The 23809-nt window shown below is 44.6% G+C and overlaps 1 protein-coding gene across 1 annotated transcript in view; it reads left to right on the plus strand.

The window, feature by feature from the left end:
* The window catches only part of ANTXR1 (ANTXR cell adhesion molecule 1), a 194909-nt gene that overhangs the window by 122004 nt on the left and 49096 nt on the right, over positions 1–23809 (plus strand). The window contains exons 14-16 of the mRNA XM_058667911.1: positions 8107–8148; positions 17965–18060; positions 18542–18709. Of these exons, the coding sequence (XP_058523894.1) occupies positions 8107–8148; positions 17965–18060; positions 18542–18709 (306 nt within the window). The remainder of the gene's footprint in view (positions 1–8106; positions 8149–17964; positions 18061–18541; positions 18710–23809) is intronic.

The raw sequence follows: 23809 nt of genomic DNA on the forward strand, positions 1-23809 counted from the left end.
TTCTAAATAAATAAAGTAAAAAACTGTTTTAAATGTATGGCCAGGCTCACAAGAAAATAGGAAACATTTCCAGAGCCATAGAAAAACAAGGATCTGGAGGGGTTAGTGTTGTGGGCGAGCATGTTAAGCCTCTGCCTATGATGCCAACATGAATATGAATGCCAGTTTGAGTCCTGGCTGTTTCAGTTCCAGTCCAGCTCCCTGTTAATGCAGGGAGAAATAAGTGGAAGATGGTGCAAGTGCTTGGGTCCCTACCACCCTTATGGGAGGCCCAGCTGGAGTTTCAGGTCATTAGCTTAGCCCAACCCTGATTGTTGGAGCCACTTAGAGAATAAACCAGCAGGTGAAAGATTCTCTGTCTCCTCTCTCTCTCTTTCCCTTTGTCTCCATAACCCTGTGACTGTTAAATAAATAATTATTTGGGGGGGGGAGACAAAGGATCTAGAAACCAGAGGACCAACTTAACCTGTAACGTGTTATCATGCCTGAAAAGATGGCGTGATCTCAGTATCTTAGAAGTTTGGTTGAATAATAGCCTTTCATAGACCCATAAAGGGGTGAGAATTGGGACTGAGTCTTCTGCCTGAAGTCAGGAACTTTAATGAAAGAAGAGGTTTGGGATGTGTGTATCTATGAATTCTTAAACAGTATCTCTCAGAGTTTTAGAATTTGAATGTATCATTTCTGGGATGCTGTTGATCACAATCTTAGAAAAAATAGTCACAGTTTAGAAACACTTAGGGGTGTGCAAGAGGTACTCGATATTCTTCAGCAGGTTTGCCTCTCCACTCAGGTGTCCTAGAATTCCCAGAAACAATGGCTCCACCAGAGCTGACAGTCTAGAATTCCCACATTCACTGGGGTTTTACTATACACTGAATGAAAACTTAGAAAGTCAGAAATAAGATAAAGAAGTCAGGTCCTGGCAGGGGTATTTCCTTTGTTTGCTCCCAAGCTAATTATAATTGTTAAACAGCAGATATGTATCCAGAGCTTTCTCTCAGTGTCATCATATCTCCTGTAACATTCAGTGTGTTCCTAATAATACCGCTGCATTGTGGGATTTCAGTTCATGACAACAGGGCTGATGGGGAAAATAGATTTAGAGCAGAACACTTTAGACTGTAAAGTTTTATAACCCCATTTACACACACTCACAAAACCTTAGCAAGATTCCTCCATTTTTAGGACATTACAGTGATGGTAACACACTACCTTGACTGAACAATAATCAAGTGACTTTTCCTGACGAGTTTGCATCTGACGCAGCACTGCACCTGGAGTCTTAGAGACAAAGCAGAAGGAAGGACTGTCTTGGTATGAAGAGCCACAACACCAGAGGTGGATGGTCGTGGCTCATTGTCTTGCTATTCCTTCTGCACTGGCTCAAAACAGAAACCCAGCTTTTGCTGTTTCATTAAAAACACAGAAACACTATGTTTTATGATTCCAAATAAGACCCAAGGCCATGAAAGGATGAGTCTACACTCTGCATGATGGGCTTCTTCCCTTCCCTCCATGACATATGCTTCCAGTCCCCATCCTCATAGTCTCGGGTGAAGCTCAGTTAGGTTTCATTCACCCTTTGCTCTCCAGGTCTCACCTTCTCTCCTCTCACCTCCACAAGTGGAAGGCTTCCTTCTTCCTTTCAGTCCCTGGATGCTGGTATCCAGGACACACCTTCACCTTGACAATGCTAGAGGACCTCCTTGTCTGTATTTTTATTTTTATTTCTTAAAGATACAGAAAGACAAGCACAGAGAAAAAAAAAGCTCCCACTGCTGACTCACTCCGTAGATGAATTCCTTCAACAGCTGGAGCTGGCCCAGGAGCTGGGAACTCTTCCATAGGGACAGCAGGAACCCAATTACTTGAGCATCACTCCTGGCTTCCAGGGTCAGCTGGTGAGAGCTGGAGCTGCAACTCAAGCCCAGGCATTTTGATATAAGATGAGAGCATCTGAACTGCTAGGCCAAAAATCATCCTCTCTGTCTTGTTTTTTTTTTCCACATTACGACTTATTTGAAAGAGAGACAGCTATGTGGAATGCTTTTATTAAGAAAATATACACACTTGGGAATAAGATAGAAACTTGCACTATACCAGTAATAAGAAAGCCAGTGAAATGTGTGTGGATTTTGTGTGTTCCTCCCCAGGTCACCAATGACAGTTGGGCATATTTTCCACATCCTTCTGCCATTTCTCAGCGGTAGCACCAAATCACCTCACAATTTGAAATATCTAATTTTTAAGATTTATTTATTTATGATTTATTTGAAATTTAGAGTTACAGAAATAGAGGGTGAGGCACAAAGTGAGATCTTCCACCCACTAGCTCACTCTGCAAGTGGCTGCAATAGTCAGAGCTAGAACAAACCAAAGCTAGGAGCCAGGAACTCCATCTAAAAGATGTTCATATTAATCTCTTAAATAAAATGTTAGAGATGTGCTCGTTTTATCAGGAGGATAAGGGTTAATGAAATTTTGCAAGACAGGGAACTCTGAAAAACAAGATTTACAACAAGGCAAATGTAAGATCTTAGGGTTGTTTTAAGATTTTATTCATTTTTATTGGAAAGACAGATTTATAGAGAGAAGGAGAGACTGAGAGAATCTGCTGACTCACTCCCCAAATGGTCACAATGGCTGGAGCTATATCAATCTGAAGCCAGGAGCCAGGAGCTTCTTCAGGGTCTCCTTTGTGGGCCAAGGCTAGAACAAGCCAAAGCTAGGAGGCAAGAACTCCGTTACTATCTCCAAATAGCTGGTAAGGGCACAGTTTAGCCACTATCTGATGCCTTTCCAGGTGCATTGATAAGAAGCTGGATTAGAAGTAACCTGAAAGCAAAGCAGCCAGGACTCAAACTGGCACTCCTGTGTAGAATGTCAGCATTGACCTATGCAATAATACTAGTTGCTAAAACGTAAATACTAATAGTATATGAGTCTTATAGCAACATAAAAATATAGTACAGTTATGTGTGAACATTTATGTGTGTGCATATAAATATTATATATATATATATATATATATATTACTTTGTAGTGAAAAAGCATATTTTTAGCTCACAGTTGCACAGTCTAGGGTTATGCTGCCCAGTTTACCTACCACCCATGAACAAATTCACATATTATATCCCTGTTTTGTAACAGAATATGCACATGTCATTTTTAAATTTCCCAGGGCATAGTTTGAAGCACAAATCTGAGCAGAACATCTTGAACCACAGAGCAAATGGATATGCTAGAAGCTGGGCCTAGGGAATAGAATGGGACATAGGTAATGACCATTAAAGTACCGTAATTAGCCATAAATCCAACTCATGACTAGTAAAATGCCCATGATGCATCCTAGTGTTACAACCCACTCCTGATAGTGGAGACCATCAGTGTATTAATTACCAAAAAAATAATCACATGGAAGATTGAGAACCCAAAGTTGAATCGTGTGCTATGTATGTGCTGATCTGAATAGCAAGGTAAGTTAAAATGATCAGAAATGCTTCTTTTGTCTCTTCCTTTATAGTTACACACACTCTTCCACAAATAGGGACTAAGTAGCAAGCACTGAACTGTGTGCCAAGAAATCAAAAACTAAGCAACCATTGCAGAAGAAATACATGCCATCACAGTCCTTTGAGTTAACTGTCAGGAGTGCAAACAGTGAAAGATATGATCTATTCCTGTAAACACCAGGGGACCATCTGACTGGGGCTGCTTCAGGGCAGGAGCCAGAATCCAGGCCATCCCAGCTCTGTAGGCAGATGAGCACAAATGCTTACCAGAGGAAGTGCATAATGGATGCAAGCAGAACAGAGCATCTCCTCCCAAACAATTCTCTGTCTCCCTTGACACAGGACACAGTGAAAGCACTAGAGAATCAGCATTCCCATGAACAGAACAAAGTCTCTGTAATTTTTAGAATGAGATGTTTTCAAATCTGGTAATTCTACATGCATGATGGCACTCACAGAATGCTATCCTTGCCACCTGACTGAGGTATAGGATTGGTAGACTAAATCAAACGATCATTCAAATGGTGATCCACAGACAAGCAGGGTAAGCATCATTTGGGAACCTGCTAACAATACAAGTACCCTGCCCCATATCCTTGCTAACAAGAAACTCGGAGTTCTAGCCCAGAAGCAGGTTTTAAGAATCCCTTTGGGAGATTCTGATACTCCACGAGCTAATTAAAACTAGAAGAGCAGAGTTTTATTAATAGAGTACAGATGTTGTTCAGTATCCACAAAGGATTAGTTCCCAGACTTGTGTAAACACCAAAATCTTCGATGTTCAGTTTACATAAAGGGGTACAGGATTGACATGTAACCTGGGTACCTCCTACTGCATACTTTACATGACTAGTAGATAACCTACAATGCATTATACACTGTAAATGCTGTATAAATAGTTGAATATTTTTGATGTGTTGTTGGTTGAATTCTCAGATACAGAACCCACAGTCATGGAGCACTGACTATAGATTGCTGAACTCCTCTCCTGGATTTTGTCTAGACATCAGAGTTGCCTGTGTGTCTGTCAGGGATGTGTCTTTTTTTGTAGCAAGAGGAAGCTGCTTGTGCAAAAAGAACACAGAGACACTGAACACAGTTCAAGAATAAACTTACTCCTGTTTTCTCCTGCTTCTCATGCCATAGACAGGAAATTACACAGTTCAGTCGAAAGCCAATTTTTGTCTTAGAGCAGAGACTTGGAAGGATGAGAAAGGTGAGGTGAAAGGTTTCTCAACAAGATAATAGAGACAAAACAGGGGGATACTAGCCAGGCCAGTGTACCCCTGCAGCATGTTGACCTGCATCAGGACTTAAATGGATGCCAGGGAGCTTATATGGCTGTCACCTACAGGAGGAGGCAGTCCTCATGTGAAAATCTGAATGAAATGCATTTTGTGCTCCATTGCACAAGACTTAACAGTGGACTTGGCAAGGACAAACAAAGTGGCAACAACTAAAACCTGTAATGTAGGAACAAAATATCAATACTCGCAGAGAGGAAAAAATAATAAGCAAAATAAATTCACTAAATGCCTCGCTTCACCTTAATGATTTGTAAAATCATCATTTGAGAGAGTGTTACAGAAACCCAATGGTTGAACTTGCCTTATAAACTGGAATCCTTAAACTTTGCAGATATTAAAAAGGCACTGAACTGTTTCCTTGTTGATCTATTCATGCCACACTGACTCCTTCTTTTTTTCATTTTTATTTATGTGAAAGGCAAATTAACAGAGAAAAGAGGAGAGATAGAGATCTTCCATCCATTGATTCACTCCGCAAAAGGTCACAACAGAGAGTGCTTAGGCTGGATCAGGCCAAACCAAGAGCTAGGAGCTCCAGCCCAGTCTCCCACTTGGATGCCATAGGTTCGAGGACTTGGGCAATCTTCTGCTGCCTTCCCAGGTGCATTAGCAAGGAGCTAGATCAAAAACAGAGCAGCTGGGTCTCAAATCAACAATCCACTATACATTGCCAACTTACTCTGCTGTGCCACAATGCCAGCCTCACTAACCACACCTTAACTTCTTCTCTAGCTACATTTCCAGCAGCAAACAAACATGCACATGGAAACTTGAATTTATTTTGATTCATTGGGAAATTGTTAGTAATTTTTTTTTAGTTTGCTTATATTTACCAGAGCACTTCTCCAGCTGGCTGGCCCATGTATGCTGGCCTTGGGACATGGATGTGACCCATTATCAGGCAACCCACTCAACCTCGCTGAGATTTTCATGGAAGAATCATCTCTTGACTTGAAAATGAACCTATCTGTATCACACTTTTTAAAAAGCTCTCTTACCCTTCTGAGGGAAGCTGCTCCCTGCCCACCATGGCCGGGCTGGTGGTGCCTGAGATTGAACCAGAGGGAATACCTTGTCCTTATTCTTCTGTGCTCAACCTGGAACCCAAGGTCTAAGGCCAGGTTAGAAGACCTGGTGGTGTCCTGAACCTGGTGGTGTCCTTCCAGAAGCTCAATGCAGCATTGGAGAATCTAGATTATAAGCTAGCTCCCCTTTGATTGATAACTAATACATTTGGGTTCAGGAATTGTCTTTGGACTCCCCTCTGAATCTGGTGCATTGCAGGATGTAGACTAGATATCAGCAAATTCCCAGCAAGTTCAAGCATACAACAACCCCAGAGAGGAAGGGCTGTTTTTGCTGTACTTCATTGCCAGTGTCATAGGTGGCAGCTCATACACTCAGGCCCCTGGTCACTGCCCAGACAACAGCCTGCTGTCTTACTCCCTTGATGAGTCTCTGGCTCCTTTGCATCTCCCTCTAGAAACCACCATCAACAGTATCCCAGACGTGATTCAGGAATCAAGGCAAGAGGCAAGCAGGCAGGCGGAAAAAGAAAGGAGCCTCCTAAGAGGCCTACTGGACCTCTCTCACATCAGAAAACATGACTGCTCATCATGGCTCGGCTTCTGCAGGGACACTGTTCTTGCTCCCTTTGACGGATGATGACACTATTGCTCAGGAAGGTCAAGGACTGGGCGAATCCTGTCAGGAGAGGGCAGGGGGACTGGCCTGCCATTTTATGTTGATGTGCAGGGAGGGAAAGGTCGACGATGCTGGGAAGACAGAATAGCAGCTGGCCTGTACCACAGCTCTTCACGCCCAGGGTCCCTGCATGCCCACACCAGCCTCATCAGCACCTACCTGTGTTCCCAAAAAACCTGCTCCCTACTATCCTAGGGGAAGGAATGTATTTCAAGTTTCTTTCCCCAGTGCCTTGCTCCTCCCTCCAATTTCTAACACTTCCTGTTTTAAAGTAATACGCCCCCTCTTGGATGATGAGAAGCCATTACTGTATGGTGAGGGCCCTCCTCTCCAAGGATTGCCTGCAGCAGCTCTGAGCCAGAGTTGACTGAGTGAGCAAAGCTTGGACTGCCTGCCTCCCAGAGACTTTTGTCCTTCACCAGGATTCCAAGGGCAACAGGAAGTGAAGACAGGAGAAATGACAGGCAGGAGTCCTCACCTCTGTCTCTACAGTGCAGTAAATGCTGTGCTTCAGATGACTGGAGTGTTGGCCCCTGGCTGCGGGTGGTAGAAACCCAGGCAACATCCTGTCTCTGCATACAGGGATGATGGTACAGATCACGGTGGGGAGAGCGACACTGTGAGGCTTGAAGCCCTGACAAGGTCCCAAACAGATCATCAAATCAGAGAACACAGTGGCTTCCTAGGAAGAAGTGGGATGGAGCTTGACAGCAGCTGTGCAGCCACACTCAGCAGGTGGAGGATTAAAGTAGCAGTCCTGTGGGCAGTGGCTGTGCACTCACCTCCAAAGGGGCGGACATGACACTGCAAAAGTCAGGGATGTGACACGAGCTCTTGGGCTTAGTGGGAACTGAGAGAGAGAGAGAGAAGAAAAGAAAAGAAAAGAGAAGAGAAGAAGGAAAAAACACTTTATGTTGGGAGCCAAAATTCAAATAATAAGTTTAGGGGGTAGGGAGCAAACACTCACAAAGTTGTAGTGGAGTCACAGTAGACAATACCCAAAGAGACATGTGAGAGACTCTAAGTCAAATTGATGCCCAGGACTTTCCTTTCAAGAGAGGGGTGTACATGCTGAAGACAAGAGCAAGGAGGGGGCTGCTGACTGCCACCCACTGTCTTCCCATGTGGCATTTCCTCTTGCCTGTTACGATGTCACCCCAGGGTTCCTCAGGTGTCTCTTTCAACCCATAAACCTCGATGCCCTGAAAGAATCTCAGAACACTCCCTTGCTGCTTTCTGTTGAGGATGCTCTATGGAGCCAGAGCCATCACATTCTCCCTCAAAGGGTACCTTTTGAGGCCAATGACAGTTAAAGGACGTGCCATCCCTAGCTCATCGTTGTCATACATCTTGCCTTCCATCATGTGATGCTGTTTAATTAAATGTGTGGATGATTGGATGTATGGGTGAAGAAGGATTTGGTACAGGAAATACTGAATCAATCAATCGATCAATCAATTTGCATTATAGCCACTTACAGGGAGAAATGTTTTACTATATGGAATTACAGTAATCACAACTAAGAATTAGAACACAGGTAGCCACAGCTTTTCACGGAACTGTTCTTTTTTTCTTTTCAGATAATCAAGGAGGTCCCTCCCCCACCTGCCGAGGAGAGTGAGGTAAGTGACCAGAGAAGGGTGCGGCCAAGTGGACAGGGTGGCAGAGTGCAGGGGAGTGGGGAGTGCTGTCTGGGCTGGCTAGACACATAGTCCCCTTCAGAGCAGAGCTGAGTTGGACAGGGCCACTACATGAAAAATAGGCAGGAGAGAAACCTTTGCTCCTTTCCTACCCAGGGATGAAAATAAACCAAACTAAACTAGCAGCCAAAGACATAGTGGTCTAGCAGAGTTTTCTCCGTGCAAAGATAAAATCTGAAATGCAAACATAAATGTTTGTCAGTACCCTCTTTTTCTCCACTCCCAACATTTTTGAATTCTCTTCTTGCAGATTTAGTCTCTGTGTATGTGGATCAGAACAGAGTGGCCATGTCTAGAGATAGCCTGATGCCAGAGGATTCCATGTGCTTTTCATTTAAAACAATGTTACTTACAGATTTTCCAGGCAGTAATAAAAATATGCTGGATGAGGATGTGTTAACATCCTGGCCATGCTCTCAAATCCTCATCATCTTAAGAAAAAGAAATGTTAGGTTCTACAGGGCAGCCTAGGGTAGGATATAAGAAAAGGTGTTAGGAGCAGGCCTGGCTGCAGTACATAGCAAGTGGCTTTCCTAATCTCTAGTGGCTCCCAACAGAGTTGGACTGCCCAGAGGCAACACCCACCAATTTAGAAATTAGGGTGCCAGTTCGGTAACTTAATGGGACCAAAGATACTCATACTGATGAAACTTCAAGTTCTTGTCTTCAGTTCGTAAAGAAAGTGCTTAACTTGCATTGACCCTTCACTCTTCTTCCCAACGCCTTGGTCAAATTTCCTATATCAAGAAAAAAATATATGATTTAATTCAAAACTCCATGTGGCTATTATGTCCTGCACCATATGCAAGTAAGCCAAGGGATTTAATAGCTGCAATCAATTAAAACACATCTTGTTGGAATGCTGACTTTCTGCCCAGAAATCAAGGGAGGAAATTACATAGCCATGCAAAGAGGCAAGAGGAGGAAAAAAAAAACTTTTTACATCTACAAAAACTTCTCCTTAATCCTTGAAGAGAAGGTACCCTGGCTAGCTCCAAAGTTCCAGTCTAGTTTTGCTTCTGTTGTGTGCAGCTGTCTTTTAGACTCACAGAGAAAAACAGGGCAAAACAAAACTCACTTGGTGGGGGCTGCTGTGTTTGGCCTGAAGTGAGGAATGTTCCTCCCTCATTTATGTCAGAGATCTTCTTGCTCCTTCTTCTGCTGCTTGCTCTGCATTTGCCTTTGTACTAGGGTGGGGATCATGACCAAAATTTGCCAGGGGATTCAGGAATAAGCTCACAAGGGTCTGCTTCACCCTAGATTCAGTTTGCAGCAGAGGGCCCCCCACACTGCACAAGTTCTTTAAATATTTGCAGAATGAGGTAACTGTACCCAACAACACAACATAACCCAACAACACTATTTTGGAGCAGGGAGGGGAGAAGGGGGCAGAGGATTCCAAATCAGAAAACCGTCCAGAAAGAATAGCCAAAACCAAAGAAACACAAGTCGATGAATTCTTTTCCAATTTTGTTTATTACTTTCCTGGAAGTTGGACTTATACCTAAAGAAACTGAATCTAGTTTTTGACACTGAAGGGCAGCATTAGTTACTTGACATTGGCAAGGCAGTGTTAGGCTTTAGAGGGCTTCCAGGCTATCCAAGGACAGGCTACCTACAGGCTGTGTCAAATTCCTCAGCATGCGTGTGGGCCAGAGGGGTCCTGGCCCTGAAAATGAGGCAGCCTAATCTCCTTCCTGATGTGTTTTGGCAGGGGGAGAGAAAGAAACGAAGAAATCCCACAGAAACAGATAACGTCACTTAGCCCATGCAAAGCGTTTTATGGAACGCGCTGAAATTCGGTCTAAATCCACACAGCCTTCTCCTGTCTGGCTCCCTGTGACCGAATCACAGCCACGCTTCAGCCCAATTCGTGTGCTCCTGTCTCGAGCAAGTGCACTGCATTCCTGCACCAGAGTCGGGGCCCCTTCCTCCTTTCTGGATTGCCACGGTGTTTTATTGGTCCTGCCTCCTGCATTAAAGTTTAAGACCACTAGCTACTTGAAAGCCAGGATCTGTATCTAATTCTCCTTTGACCTATCCTCAGAGAGCTTCATATAATTAATAGCTATTTAATCCAACTAATATGAAGTCAAGCATTCTCTGGAGCAGTACATGTAAACATGTTAAGCACTAATTACTCAAGCTTTGATCATTTCTACCACCATCACTTCTTACAGGAGCTATGTCTCCTATATAAATAACTGAACTCAGAGAATGAAGACAACTTTATGAGTCTTCCTAATGAGGTCTCAGTGATTCTTTTAAATTAGGAATATCACAGGGGCCAGTGCTGTGGTGTAGTGCATTAAGTCGCTGCCTGCAATGCTAGCATCCCATAGGGGTGCCAATTTGAGTCCCTGTTACTCCAATTCCAAACCAGCTCCCTACCAGTGGCCTTAAAATGTAGCAGAGTGTGACCCAAGTCCTTGGGCTTTTGCACATGTGGCAGGGCTTCAGCCTGACTCAGTCCCAGTCATTGTGCTTATTTGGGGAGTGAACAAGCAGATGGAAGACTTCTGTCTCTCCCTCTCTGTAGTTTGGCCTTTCAAATAAATAAATAAATAATTTTTTTAAAAAATAAGGAATAGCAGAATTCTTAGAACAGAGAGGCATGATTCTGAGAGTCCTTTAACCAACTCACACTCCACCTTGTAAAAAGATTACAAAGAAAGAGCACTTGAAATTGGAGATCTCAGCAAAAACAGGGAAGTTCAGTGTTAACAACCATAGGAATATCCATGTGCTTCTTCAAAAGATACAGCCCTCTAAAGATGGTGAGAATAAAAGGAGAAGTCAAGCTGATACAGCGTCTATGGGCTCTCTGGAGTAGTACAGTTTAATAAAAATAACTCAGGCTAAAAAGTATCCGAATACAAACCGCAACCAGGAATCTACACTACGTTCTTCTTCCACCTGCAATTCACACAGGTTCCGCAAGTTCCTACCACTGCCAGCCTCACACGGTTGAAAGGGTTACACCTAGCATGAAGCCCCATGACTACATGGAAAGTTGATTATAGTTTAGCCCTACATAACCATGTATCTCAGACACATATGAATCTACAAATTAAGCAACCATGTAAAACAGAAGATGCTTCCTCATCCCTGTTTTTACTCTAATAAATATGAGGGTGTTTCAAAAAATTCAGGGAAATGACTGGGAAAATATGCATGGCTATCCATTTTTTTGCACAAATAAAAATTAATCTTTTAATTTCATTTTCCCATGAACTTTTAAAAACTTATTTATTAGACAGAATGAGAGAAAGAGAGAACCCACTGTCTGCTGGTTTAATCCCTAAATGACCACCGAGGCTTGGCCAGGTATGCACAGAAGCCAGGAGTTAACAGTTCCATCTGGGTCTCCCATGTGGATGGTAAGGACCCAAGCTGAGACCATCTTCTGCTGCCTTCACAGGCACATGAACAGAGTGCTGGACTGGAAGCGAGGGTGAAAACTAGCATGTGGACATGGGATGCTGGCCCCGCAGCCGATAGCTTAACGTACTGCACCACAATTCCAACCCTTTTCATGTATTTATTAGAGTAATCTTGTATCTAAATCACATGAACACCTTCAGAGCTCTTTTGTTTGTGTGCTTGTTTATCCATTTGAGAAACCAGTAGACTGAGTACTCCTGTCTTCTGGTTAACTCCCCACAATAGCCAAAACTTGGAGTCGGGCATGTAATCTAAGTCTCCCATGTGGGTGGTAAGGGACCCAATTTCCTGAGCCATCACTGCTGCTCTCAGGACCTACGTTAACAAGAAGCTGAAGTCAGGAGCTAGAGCCATGTGTCAAACTCAGTTCTTCGATGTAGCATGCAGACACACCACAGTGTCTTAATTGCTAAGTCAAATGCCCACCCCAATCTGTAGTTTTTCTGCATAATCACACTGCTTTGGCTAGACCCGGAATGGACAATTAGCAAGACATTCCATTTACTGATTAAAAAAAAAATAAGACACTATCTTCCTTGAGTTTTGCAACCCACCACAACCTCCCATTTCTCTTTGAAACTCTGTCTTGATTAAATATCAGAAATTGATCAAGAAACTACCCAAAACAGAGAACTAGACAATAAACATATAAACATCATATTTTTCAGCATCAGGTGAATTAAGACCTTGGGATCTGATTTTAAAGTGTGGAAAAGTCAAAAGGAATGGAAGTAAAAGGCATGTCAGTAGCCATCATGTGTTTAGGTACTTAAAATTGGTATTCATTTCACAGCTCTAGCAGTCCCGTTGTGTGCAATAATAGCAAGTTGAGATTTTATGCAACAGTTGTTTGTTTTAGAATAAGAGACAACTGGCTTTTAAATTCCAAATCTTTACTGTACTCACTAATTTAACAATTTATCTGTAGCAAGAATTATTTACATAGGTAAACCTAGCTAAGAAAAATTATACTAGTTGTCTGGGGCCAGACAGGCTGGATTCCCTGATAACAGCAGCCCTTCAGACTCCTTGGCAGCCCTTCCAGTTACACCTACATGGACCTCGTAGCCCTCATGCTGGAGGGATGGCAGGCCGAGCTATTACCAGGCATCATCTTGGCAGTGGACATCAGTCACACACGCACCCACACACTCCAAACAGAAATCCCAGAGCAGACCCAGAAATCTGTATTTTATATTTCAACATTTTTACTATATAAGAAAGCAGCATTGCTACTAAGAAATAAACACATTATTCTTTATTGAAGAATACAAGACAGTCATAGTGCTATCCTAAACCACTGTCTATAAACCAACCATGACATGTTCATCACAGAACCAATCTCAAACCCTTTGAGATATTATTTAGCTATGATCTAAATGTTGCTAAACTTTTCTGACTTGCTGATTCACTCCTAAGGATTCACTTCCGAGTCTGACATTGAGGGCAGTTTCTCTGGCTTACCCCCAAGACCAGGGGAGGTGGACAAGCCAGGTTGGCTGAGACTCGAGATCTGTGAGAGTCGATGTGATCTTATTACATTGTCTCACCTTATCACTCTCAGAAAACTCATCCCTTTGTGAGCATGAACTATGCTGTTGACATCTGCCTTGTGTTTATTTTGCTCATAAAAATGCCTACCAACAAGCCCTGAGGGTTCAACTTCAGCTGCTAAATAGTTGCCACGGGGATTCATAGTGGATTGGCAGTTGGGAACCACTTGGATCTAGCTAACTCTACCACTGTTCTAGTAAATGAGTATCAGAGCAGAAGGACTGTTGCAGAACTTGACCCATATGCACAGTTCTAGGGGTGTTGCTCCCATCAAGTCATTTCAACCTACAGAAAGGAGTGAGGCAGCCCCCGGCTCAGACCTCACCTCTTCTACTTGTTGTTGCTTGTTGGCTGAAGAACGTTGAACTTTTTTTTTCAAGATTTATTTTATTTTCATTGGAAAGTCAGATATACAGAGAGGAGGAGAGACAAAGATCTTCCGTCCACCGATTCACTCACCAAGTGGCCACAGTGGCTGGAGCTGCGCCAGTCCAAAGCCTGGAGCCTCTTCCGAGTCTCCCACGCGGGTGCAGGATCCCAAGGCTTTGGGCCATCCTCGACTGCTTTCCCAGACCACAAGCAGGGAGCTGGATGGGAGGGAGGGCTGCAGGGATTAAAACCAGCGCCCATATGAGTTCCCGGTGAGAGCAAGGCAAGGACTTTATCTGCTAGGCTACCACGCCAGGCCCAACAGAGAGCCTGCGACAATTCAAGAAGAAAAAACTCTGGGGAATTGGGGAGTTCTTCACAGGGTACACACTATTTCTCTCAAAGAACATGCAGAAGCAGGCAAGGGGTTCTAAGCATATGCAGCCCTGAATGGCAGAGCCTGGAGCTTTATAAAAGCATGGCCTGGTTGGGAAAGATGGAAAAACCCAGAGTCTGAGGACAACATTCAGAGTGATCCAATTACAGGTTAACCAAAGAGTACATCAGCCTTCATAGTCTACAGCTGTTTCCAGCTGCAGCAGGACTGCACCCAAGGGCACAGCAGGGTCTGTGAGGACAGTCAGGTCCTTACTGGCATCCATGATGTGAGACTGGCTCACAACCTTCTTGCCTCTGTCCTTGAAGGCTGCCATCCTCCCAGGTACCATGATTCCTTATCTCTCCTGAGTTGGCATCTTAGCTGCCAGACTCCATCCAGCAAACTTGGTTCCTATAATCCTACAAGACAATACCAGTGCAAGGACCCCTCTTGTAGGGTGGTTTAAAAGGAAAAGGGAAGGGGGGCCCGGAGCGATAGCATAGCAGCTAAAGTCCTTGCTTTGCATTTGTTGGGATCCCATTTGGGCGCCGGTTCGTGTCCCAGCAGTCCCGCTTCCTATCCAGCTCCCTGTTTGTGGCCTGGGACAGCAGTTGAAGACAGCCCAAAGCCTTAGAATCATGTACCCGCATGGGAGACCTGGAAGAAGCTTCTGGCTCCTGGCTTCGGATTGGCTCAGCTCCAGCCATTGTGGCCACTTGGAGAGTGAATCATCGGACGGAAGATCTTCCTCTGTGTCGCTCCTCCTCTCTGTATATCTGCCTTTCCAATAAAAATAAATAAATATTTAAAGCAAGAAAAAGAAAAGAAAAGGGCTGGGTGGCAGAATGGTGAACTGGCCTCTGCCTCACCACCCCCAGTCCTGCAGGGCTTTCCAGCCATCTCTGCAGGGGCCCTGGCAGTTTGCTCCCTGGCTTAGTTCCACTCCTCTCTGTTGCCCTCCTGCCAAGATGGCCTGAGTTCCGTGATTCCTACCACTTTGCTCATACAAAGCAATTTGGCAAGGCCAGTCCTGTCTTCCAGTAACCACGGAGCACGTTATGGTTGTTTTGTTTCTTTTTTACTACCATAAAGGTAGCTCAAGCCAAGGCTTTCTAGACTTGTTTCTCCCCACCCTGAGACATCCCTGAAGGGCAGTGGCAGGGAGCTGCCCAGAGCTTCTTGCCTTCCATGAAGACATAGAAGTTCACCCTCAGGTGCCGCAGAGTTTTTCGGCGGCCTTGCTGGGGACTATGTTTCCTCCCTCTGCTTTTTAGCCAAATGAAAAGCTACTTCAAAGGCTCCCTTCACTTCCCGGGGGATTGCAAAACCCTCTGCTCTCCAGAATGTGTAAACAGAGCCTAGCTTACTGCAAGGGAAACTGTGACTCTCTCCTTGGTCAAACCCTGGGCCTTTTGTTGTTGTTTGAGTCTGGCAGGCAAGTTCGGGTCTGGGCACTTGAGGGATCGCGAGCATGTGGACCGGATTTCTAAAATCTAGGCATTTCCTGTTGTGTGTCCCAGGAACCCCAGACCATGTGCACGCCTGCTGAGTTAGGCAGACCCCGCTTCCCCAGACCCCACCCATTGGGGTGCAGAGAGAGCAGGGGAGGGGGTCGCTGAGGTGTTGGAGGCAGGCGGGAGCAGCGTGGGGGAACCCAAGGTGTGCAGCTCATCTCCATAGGGAGTCTGCAAATGTGAGTGTGATGCAATTCCTTCTTGAAGTTCCTATATTCAAGTACAGGAGTGGGAGTGGAGGGCACCAGGATGAGACAGGGAGCCAGGGCTGGACCATTCCATCATGAGTCAGTTGGCCCTTACACAGGGCTCCATCCTGAGTGCTTGACTCCTCAGATGCCCCACAGCAATGTTGTGAGCAGTAGACATGTTCTGAATGGCTACATCCTCTTTGGTTCATTCCCCTGCATCCTTTCCCTGCTGGGAAAGTGAAGCCCTTCCTCATTGTCCCCTCCTGACTGTGAAAGGTGCAGGATGCTCCCCTGTGCCAGCATAATTACAGTGCCAAGATACAGAGTGATTTTAATGTTGTTCTTTCCTTTTCCATCCATAAAGTGACAAGTTCCTCTTGTTTTCTCCTTTTCCTTTAAGATATACATAAATGCTAATTCTTTCTTTTCTTAGACAAAGTTTTCAATTCACCTTGCTGTCAAGGTGAATTAATACATAAATTATTTAATTAAACTAGTTCCACTAAATAAACAGTTCAGCAAATCAAAATGAAAAAGACTATAGCCCATCAGGCAAATATACAATGACTATGAACAATAACCAAATGAAAAGATGTTTGACTTGACTCAGTTAAAATTTGACATTTTTAAATGGTCACAATATTATTTCAATTGTAGTCGTATAAATTCCTGTGAATTTTTCTATCATTTTGTGTGACAAGTGAGTACTACCTTCTGTCTGAGTCACACTGCAAACACTGAGCTAACTGCCTTCTTTGAGTCATCTCATCTAATGTATATTTGTAAAGTCAGCAAATATATTGGGCACTAAATGCATGTAAAGTAGAACTGTTCTAAAGGCAGGAATCACGATGTGAACAGGGCAAATAACACTCACTCCTATGGAAGATACATTCTCATGTGAAGGGACAAGACAGTATCAGTAAATAAATATCAAGCCCTGATGAGATGTGTTGGCTGAAAATAAAAATGGATTAATGGGATCAAGAGACTGGGGCTACTTTGGAAGATTGTCCAGGAAGGTTCTCTCCCAGGAGTAATAAGAAGAACCAGCCCTAAGAAGTTGGGGTGGGGGGGAATATTCCCGAAAAAGGAGTCGGGGGATGGCTTGTGCAGGAGCCTCCAGACAGGAATGTGCTTGGTGTATCTGTAGAACAGGGAGAGGTCACGGGCAGGGGTGCAGAGAACAGATAGGAGAGGAGAGGACAGGGGTGAGGGAAAAGCTGGGGTGCTGGGCAAAGGCACAACACTCAGGGCAGAGGGAGGGTTTGCATTTGTACTACTGTTTTGCAGAGAACGGGATGCTGGAACCAGATGGCAGCAGGGAGGCCAGCTAAGAGGCTATTACTGTATCCAGAGGAAGGCCTGTGGGGGCTTGGATCTAGGATGCTAGCGGTGGTGGTGATGGAGAACTCAAGTAGATTTGGGATCTTTTAGGGGCAACCGAATTTGCTAGCAAATTGGCATGGGGTATAGGAAGGATGGTGGGGAAGCGGGCGATTCAAGAGTATTTCCCAGTGAATGGCATTTGATGTAGCAACTAGGACGCCTGCAATTAACATCAGAGTCACTGGGGTTAAGTCCTGGTTCCACTCCTCATTCTAACTTCCTGCTAATGTGCACCCTGGGAAGCAGCACGAGAACTGGGATCAAGTGTTTGGGTCTTTACCTGTCACATAGGAGTCCAGGGTGAAGATCCAGACTCTTCGCTTCAGCCTGACCCAGCCCCACATACTGTGGATTATTGGGGAAGTAAACTAGTAGACAGAAGATCTCTTTTAAATACATAAAAATAAGTATTTGAAAAAATAAAGACACAGAGAGAAAAAGAGAGAGGGAGGCTCCCAAGCAGTGGGAAGGCCTACAAGAAAAGTAAATTTGGGTTGAGGAAATCTTTGTGTGGTATCACTAACACATTTAATTGCCCCAAGAGAAGACATGGATGTCAAGACACAGTGGAGCTCAGTGGAGTCAGGACTAAAGATAGAGATTCGCAAATCTTCAGCGTATTGATGGAATTAGATGAGATCCTCTACAAAGAAATAGGGAAGCAAAAGAGAAGTAGGTTCCACAGTTGTACCACCAACTTATCAATAGCACTGCTTTCATTCCCACCTTCCAGACAAGAAAAGAAAGTTCAATTAACTTATATGACTTGTTCAGAGTCCCAGTAAGCAGTAGTGTGACTTGACTCCATGCCTGTGCATTTTGCCATCGTGGGCCTGTGTAGAGTGGGCTATGTAGCTGGGATGTTTTGCCCATTTCATGTGTTGCTGTCTCATTGCAGGAAGAAGATGATGATGGTCTACCTAAGAAGAAATGGCCCACAGTAGATGCCTCTTACTATGGCGGGCGAGGTGTTGGTGGCATTAAAAGGATGGAGGTAAGAGGGAGGCTTCTCAGGCATGTATCCATGTGTTGACCACTAAGTCAGGCAATCTCAGAGCAAATTGGCAGCAACACAGGCTTGATGAGGCATGAACTGGAGAGGTGAGAAGCAGAGACTTTTAACTGGGCACCCCACATTTTTCCCACCATGAGTGAGAGCAGGTCACTTATCTGTTCCAATCACTGACTGGTATCTTTTCTTGGAATAAAATCCAAGTCAGTGGGGCCTGCAGGGCCTTTGTGCATATTACCTAACTGCTGGGCAATTCCTCCCCTAAATATCCATGCAGAAGGCTCACTGTGCTCCTTTAGCTCTTCCCCTTTCCCTGTCCACAGCTGCCCCCTTTCCCTGATCCTCAGAAACCCAAAGACATTGAGAACTGGGTAGCACATGCCTGCCACATTGCCATTGCCCTTCTCAGAAGGCGGTGCGCTTTATTTTGTCACTTGATTGTATTGTATTACATTTATCTTAGGTTCGTTGGGGAGAAAAGGGCTCCACAGAAGAAGGTGCTAAGTTGGAAAAGGCAAAGAATGCAAGAGTGAAGATGCCTGAGCAAGAGTACGAATTCCCTGAGCCTCGGAATCTCAACAATAACATGCGTCGGCCCTCTTCTCCCCGGAAGTGGTACTCTCCCATCAAGGTGTGTCTCTTTCTACTCAAAAATCTGTCATCGGTCCTGATAAAACACATATAGAGTAAGAATCAGAATCTTGTGGCATTATGAAGTATCAACCCAAAACCAGCTGATAAGGGAACACATTTCTTAAAGTTTGGACTCAACAAAAGCAAGTAATTACTTTCTTAATTTCCATGTTATCAGTGTTGTAACCTAAGCTTTTAGGAGTTCAACAAGGGAAGGTAGTGAAATGAACAGGGGCTATGGGTAGTGGCCACAGAAGTTCCTTATACCGTCTCCGTAGTATCTCACAGCTTTATGCTGCAGGTAGCCTACTACCTAACAAAAGCAGAAACCTTCCCCCTGATGCCGCTGACTACTTGCTTTAACAGATGCCCATACCCCTTTGTTCCGAGACTCCCACCAGCACTTCTCATCGACCATGGGTCTAAGACTCATCCTGGTTGTAAGAAAATCTCCTTTGTTCTCCACCATCTTTATTCCTCATACGGCTGTAGAGCTTAGCATTCCCGATGGCTACTTGGGATGTGTAAACCATAGGAGGTAGTTAATGCTTTCTAGAGGGGTCTTCTGTTTCTCTTAGACACAATGGCTTTCAATGCATGTGATCAGGTGAACATTCTTGCTGTTTCACCTGGCCATTAAGTATCTGCGTCAACTCCCCAAGAGCACTAGAAAGTCATAGCTGAGGGGGCTCCAGACATAATCTGCCCTTACTCCCACGTTCCATGCTGGAGGAAACTGACATAGATCAAGTCCTTGCTTTATTTAGGTCTAGAGCCCAAGATCCCATAGCAAGGCCTCAGCCTCTAGTTCCTTGTTTCAAACAGAACAGAGACAGTGTCAAGGCCTCAAGTAAAAAAGGCAGCCCAGTATCAGGCCAACTCCCTTTGCCACCTCACATACCACTCACACACAGTCTCACCTCTCTTCCAATGACAACAAAAATCATCTTCATTGCTCGCCAAGTTGCTTGCTAAATTTAGTAGCCCTTCCTCCCACAAAAGCAAAAGAAAAAATACCATTTCAAACAATGCAGTGAAACTTCATGGTTGAGTTTTTTTCCAACTGAGCTATCTCGAACTCACACAAATTTTAATATTTAATGTTCCCACTTGAGTTTGCCATATTTAAAGCAATGAGATTCTTTTTCAAGATAAATCCCCCTGGAGAGATGGACTGAACTCTGAAAAGATGTGGGCAGAACACAGCACGCTTGACAAACAGCTGCTTACTCCTAACTCATTTCTAATGCGGAGCATGCAGTAGCATGCATCCATGTGCAGACAGGAAGGAGCCAGGCAGCCTCTGCACGAAGAAGAAAGGGGATTTTTTAGCACATCGCTTTCAGAAATCTGTACCTTGTGACTAACACATCTTCGATGGCAGCTGGACTTTCAGTGATATTGGATGTTGTAAGAACTCTGATTTTGTATGAAGGATTCAGTATCTGCTCTCAAGCATGATAATTCCTCTGTTAACTCTTGGTTTTGAACTGAGTTTTTTGATGTGCGTAAGGATACAGACAGATACATTTAGAAACTTGAAAATATTGCCCACTTGAAATTGGTGTGTCAACACATTACCTGTTATGTACCTAATACGTGCCAGACACTGCTAGATATGTTTTTAAGTGGTTGTGTTTGACTGGTTATATAAATAACATATCATTTTCCTTAAATTTTGCCTCTTGAACTGCAAAGCCATTTACAGAAAATTTCCTTTCAATTCACTCTCTGATTCTTTTTAGAAAGTGTGTACAGACTCCTGCCCTATAAAAACATAGCTATCTCTGATGGGACAGAGCAGAACAGAAGGAATACACCTCACCTTGCCCTCTCATCGCCTTCTGGTGCCACTTGTTGGCCAAACCAAAGGGAAGGCAGCTGGTGTCGGAGCAGGCTTCTAAAGCAGGGAACAAGGAAAGCTAAGACAAGTCTGACAGGATAGGGTCAGGTGGCTCATGGGACGGACATGTCCACTCTTGGCCAGTCCCCACTTGAACCAGGAAAAACTCCTCCATCTAGCACAAAATTGTCAGTAGGCACTGGAAAGGCCCCTGGTGCCTCAGCGAGAGAGGCAGAGTCATAAACATATTTCAGGGTCTTGCATTTGACTCACTTTTCAAGCCTTCCATGAAACAGATCGGAGCAGCAGGTGAGCATGTTCCCCATGCAAACCCAGTGGTGCTCACATAGAGAAGAGGGCTACCACAGGCACCATCGCGCCCCTTCCCTGTCCCCCAGTCTAATTTAAGGCACTGACCACAACGACCACACTCCCCTTCTTCTTCAATCTGGGCTCAGGATCAGGAATTGTTCCTTGATATTTAGCCTGTAGTTTCCTTTGTTCAGTTTTCATTCACCCCACCCCACCCCCGGATTTACAATACCCCATGCTTCTCCTTAAATGGGGACTGACCATTGCAAGCAAGTAAAGTCATGCCTAGCAAGAGGGTATGACCAGCAGATAAAATTAAAACCATATCTGGGTTCAGGTTTGTTGGAATACTTGCAAGGTTCAAAGAAATATTTTTTCTTCCTCTCCAGTAGTTCTCTCTGTGTGACTAGAAATGACAGCTAACAGAGAAAAGCCAGACCCTGGCTTACCAGGCATACAGGCTGTTCTCTGCAAGAGAGCCAGACTGTGAAGCACAGGGGAAGCCTGAGCCATTTGAAAGGACCTGGGAAGGGAATGATTGTCTATTCATCACCTGTAAGGCCCATCTGCTGTCCTTCAATGGAAACAACTTGTCCTTGCAGTGTGTTGGCTTGAGACTGGACTGAATAGATAACAGCACAGAGCATCCAGTGTTGTCATAGGTACTGTTGGTGAGGGGAAGAGATCCTGTGCCTCTCTGGATGCTTTTCTTAGAGAAAGATCTAAACGAAAGAAAAATAATGTGTGTGTAAAGAAAATTGCAACTTGATCTGTGATTGATTTTATTTGAAAGTCCAAGTTACACAATTTACTATATATTTCAGGGTATAAAAACACAAGTGTGAATCCACAGTGGTCCTGTAAGTTGAGCTACTCTCAAAAATCGCAAGCTCTAGCTTCCAGTTATGTAAGGTGGACAAGCCAGAAGAGAAGGCACAGCTGCAGTCTATCAAAAAGACAAAGAAAAGAAAGAAAGAAAAAAGGAAAGGCAGCTGTAAACATCCCTGCACACGGTGCTGTGAGTGGCAGGCACAGACTCACTGTTTAGAGAGCCTGAAAGCTCAAGTTTACAAAGAACTTCCAGTTTGTCTGCCTCTGAGGGTTGAAAGTTACTGTCTGGGGCTGAGTGAGATGCAGTTTGGAAGCCTGGAACTGGTCGATTTTTCATTTTATAGTCAAAACACTTTGACTTCATGGACAAGGAATTTTTTTTTAAGTGGCAGCTCATACACCTTGTTGGAGGGTCCCAAGTGTGCTGGGAACCCTCCAACAACCCTATGGGAGTCCCATAGAAGCAGTTAGCACTTCTCCCAAGGAGTGGGAACTGGGTCCTTTGTGCTTCTGGTTCTGAGGCTTGAGCATGATGGATGTCCAAGTCTAAGATGAATAAAGTTACATCAGCCAGGAGGACTCCTCCCAGGTCTAAGGAAAGGCCAGGGCCTTTGTTAGAAGATTCCTCCAAGGCCCTGCTGGCCCCATTACAATGGGCTCAGACAGTCCAGCCCAGCACACTCATGGTTTGAAATGACATTCGCCTCCTTCACCAGAAGATCAAGGTTCCCAAAACTTTCATTGTTTCTATTTGAGCTAGCAATGAAATGCATTACTAATCAACAGATGAAGAGAGAATAGGGACCCTAGAGGTAAAAGATGGATCTGGAACCTTTTTATTTTTTACAGAATGAGTGACAGGTAGTAAGGGCCTGGCCCTACGCATGAGTCAGAGATAATGAGAAGGGGCTGTACAGGAAAACAACAGGAGAGCTACTGTGCAGATCGCACTCCCCAGACATGTTGAGGTTGGACATGAGGAGATGGCAGGTAGAGACGGAGGAGGTCAACGGAAGCCTCTGGTGTACACCTTGACTGGATGGACAGTGACGCTCTGACCCATGGCATCCTATGCTAACGGGGAGGATGGGAGATCTGAGCAGAAAAGACTTAGTTTAACTTACAAGGTTTAGTTTCCTCTACCTGTGAAATATCAACACTACAATCAAGGTTTCATAGGTCAGTCTATACCCAGGTCTGGAATTCGAGAGAGGGCCAAACAGAAGACAGAGTTTGGGAACCATCAGCTCATAGAGCATCTAGGTAGAGTTTCCCAGGGGAGATCAGGTAAGAGCACAATGGATGACAACAGAAGTCACAGGGAACACCAGCAGGTCAGGCAGAGGAGGGGGAGCAAGGGGAGCTCTTTGGGGCTGCTCTGAGAGGGAGAATGGAGCAGACAGAGGCTGGGAGCCCCGAGACCAAGGGAGAGCATCCAGAGGGCAGGCCTGATCCCAACCCAACACTTAACCCCAGCCCAACCCAGCCAGTCTCTCCTAAGTGTGGAAGCATCTGGGTGGCCTTAGTGAGAGCTGTTTGAGGGGAGAGGTTGGAGCCAAAACCCAAGAAAAATCAAACCACCTGGTTTGAAGAAAGAGGAAATGGTGATTAAGGGAGCCAGTAGCCATCCAGTTAGAAGATGGGCAGACAGAAGCTTGTAGAGTTGGAATCCTTGGCTTCTTAGTACTTTGTGCCATATGCCTTTCTGCCTTTCTACAGAGCCATTCACATTTTCATTCTCATGACTTTGCCCTGAGCCTAGGTAACATTTAATGGAGACTGTTTATGAGACAGGTACCTAGTGTCACTATTTAATTTCCAACTTCCTGGGTCTAAAGAGTAGACAGTGATTAGTAGACAGTGATTATCTCCATGTTCAAGAGGACCGAAAGTGAGGCTTAGGGAGGTGAAGTGTCTCATCCTAGCTGCAGAGCCAGGGCAGGGTAGATCGGAATATACTCGAGCCGTCTGACCCTGTCACTTCATGCTGAGACGCTGCAGCTTGAAAGGTTGTGACAGAAGAGCATACTATACTGCTCATTCTCCTGGTATTCTACAATTCAGGTGGTTCTGGTCTTCGGCTAGGCATGCAGCTTTCAGTTTCTGCTGAGT

The sequence above is a fragment of the Ochotona princeps genome, chromosome 8 (assembly GCF_030435755.1).
Source record: "Ochotona princeps isolate mOchPri1 chromosome 8, mOchPri1.hap1, whole genome shotgun sequence".
NCBI lineage: Eukaryota > Metazoa > Chordata > Mammalia > Lagomorpha > Ochotonidae > Ochotona > Ochotona princeps.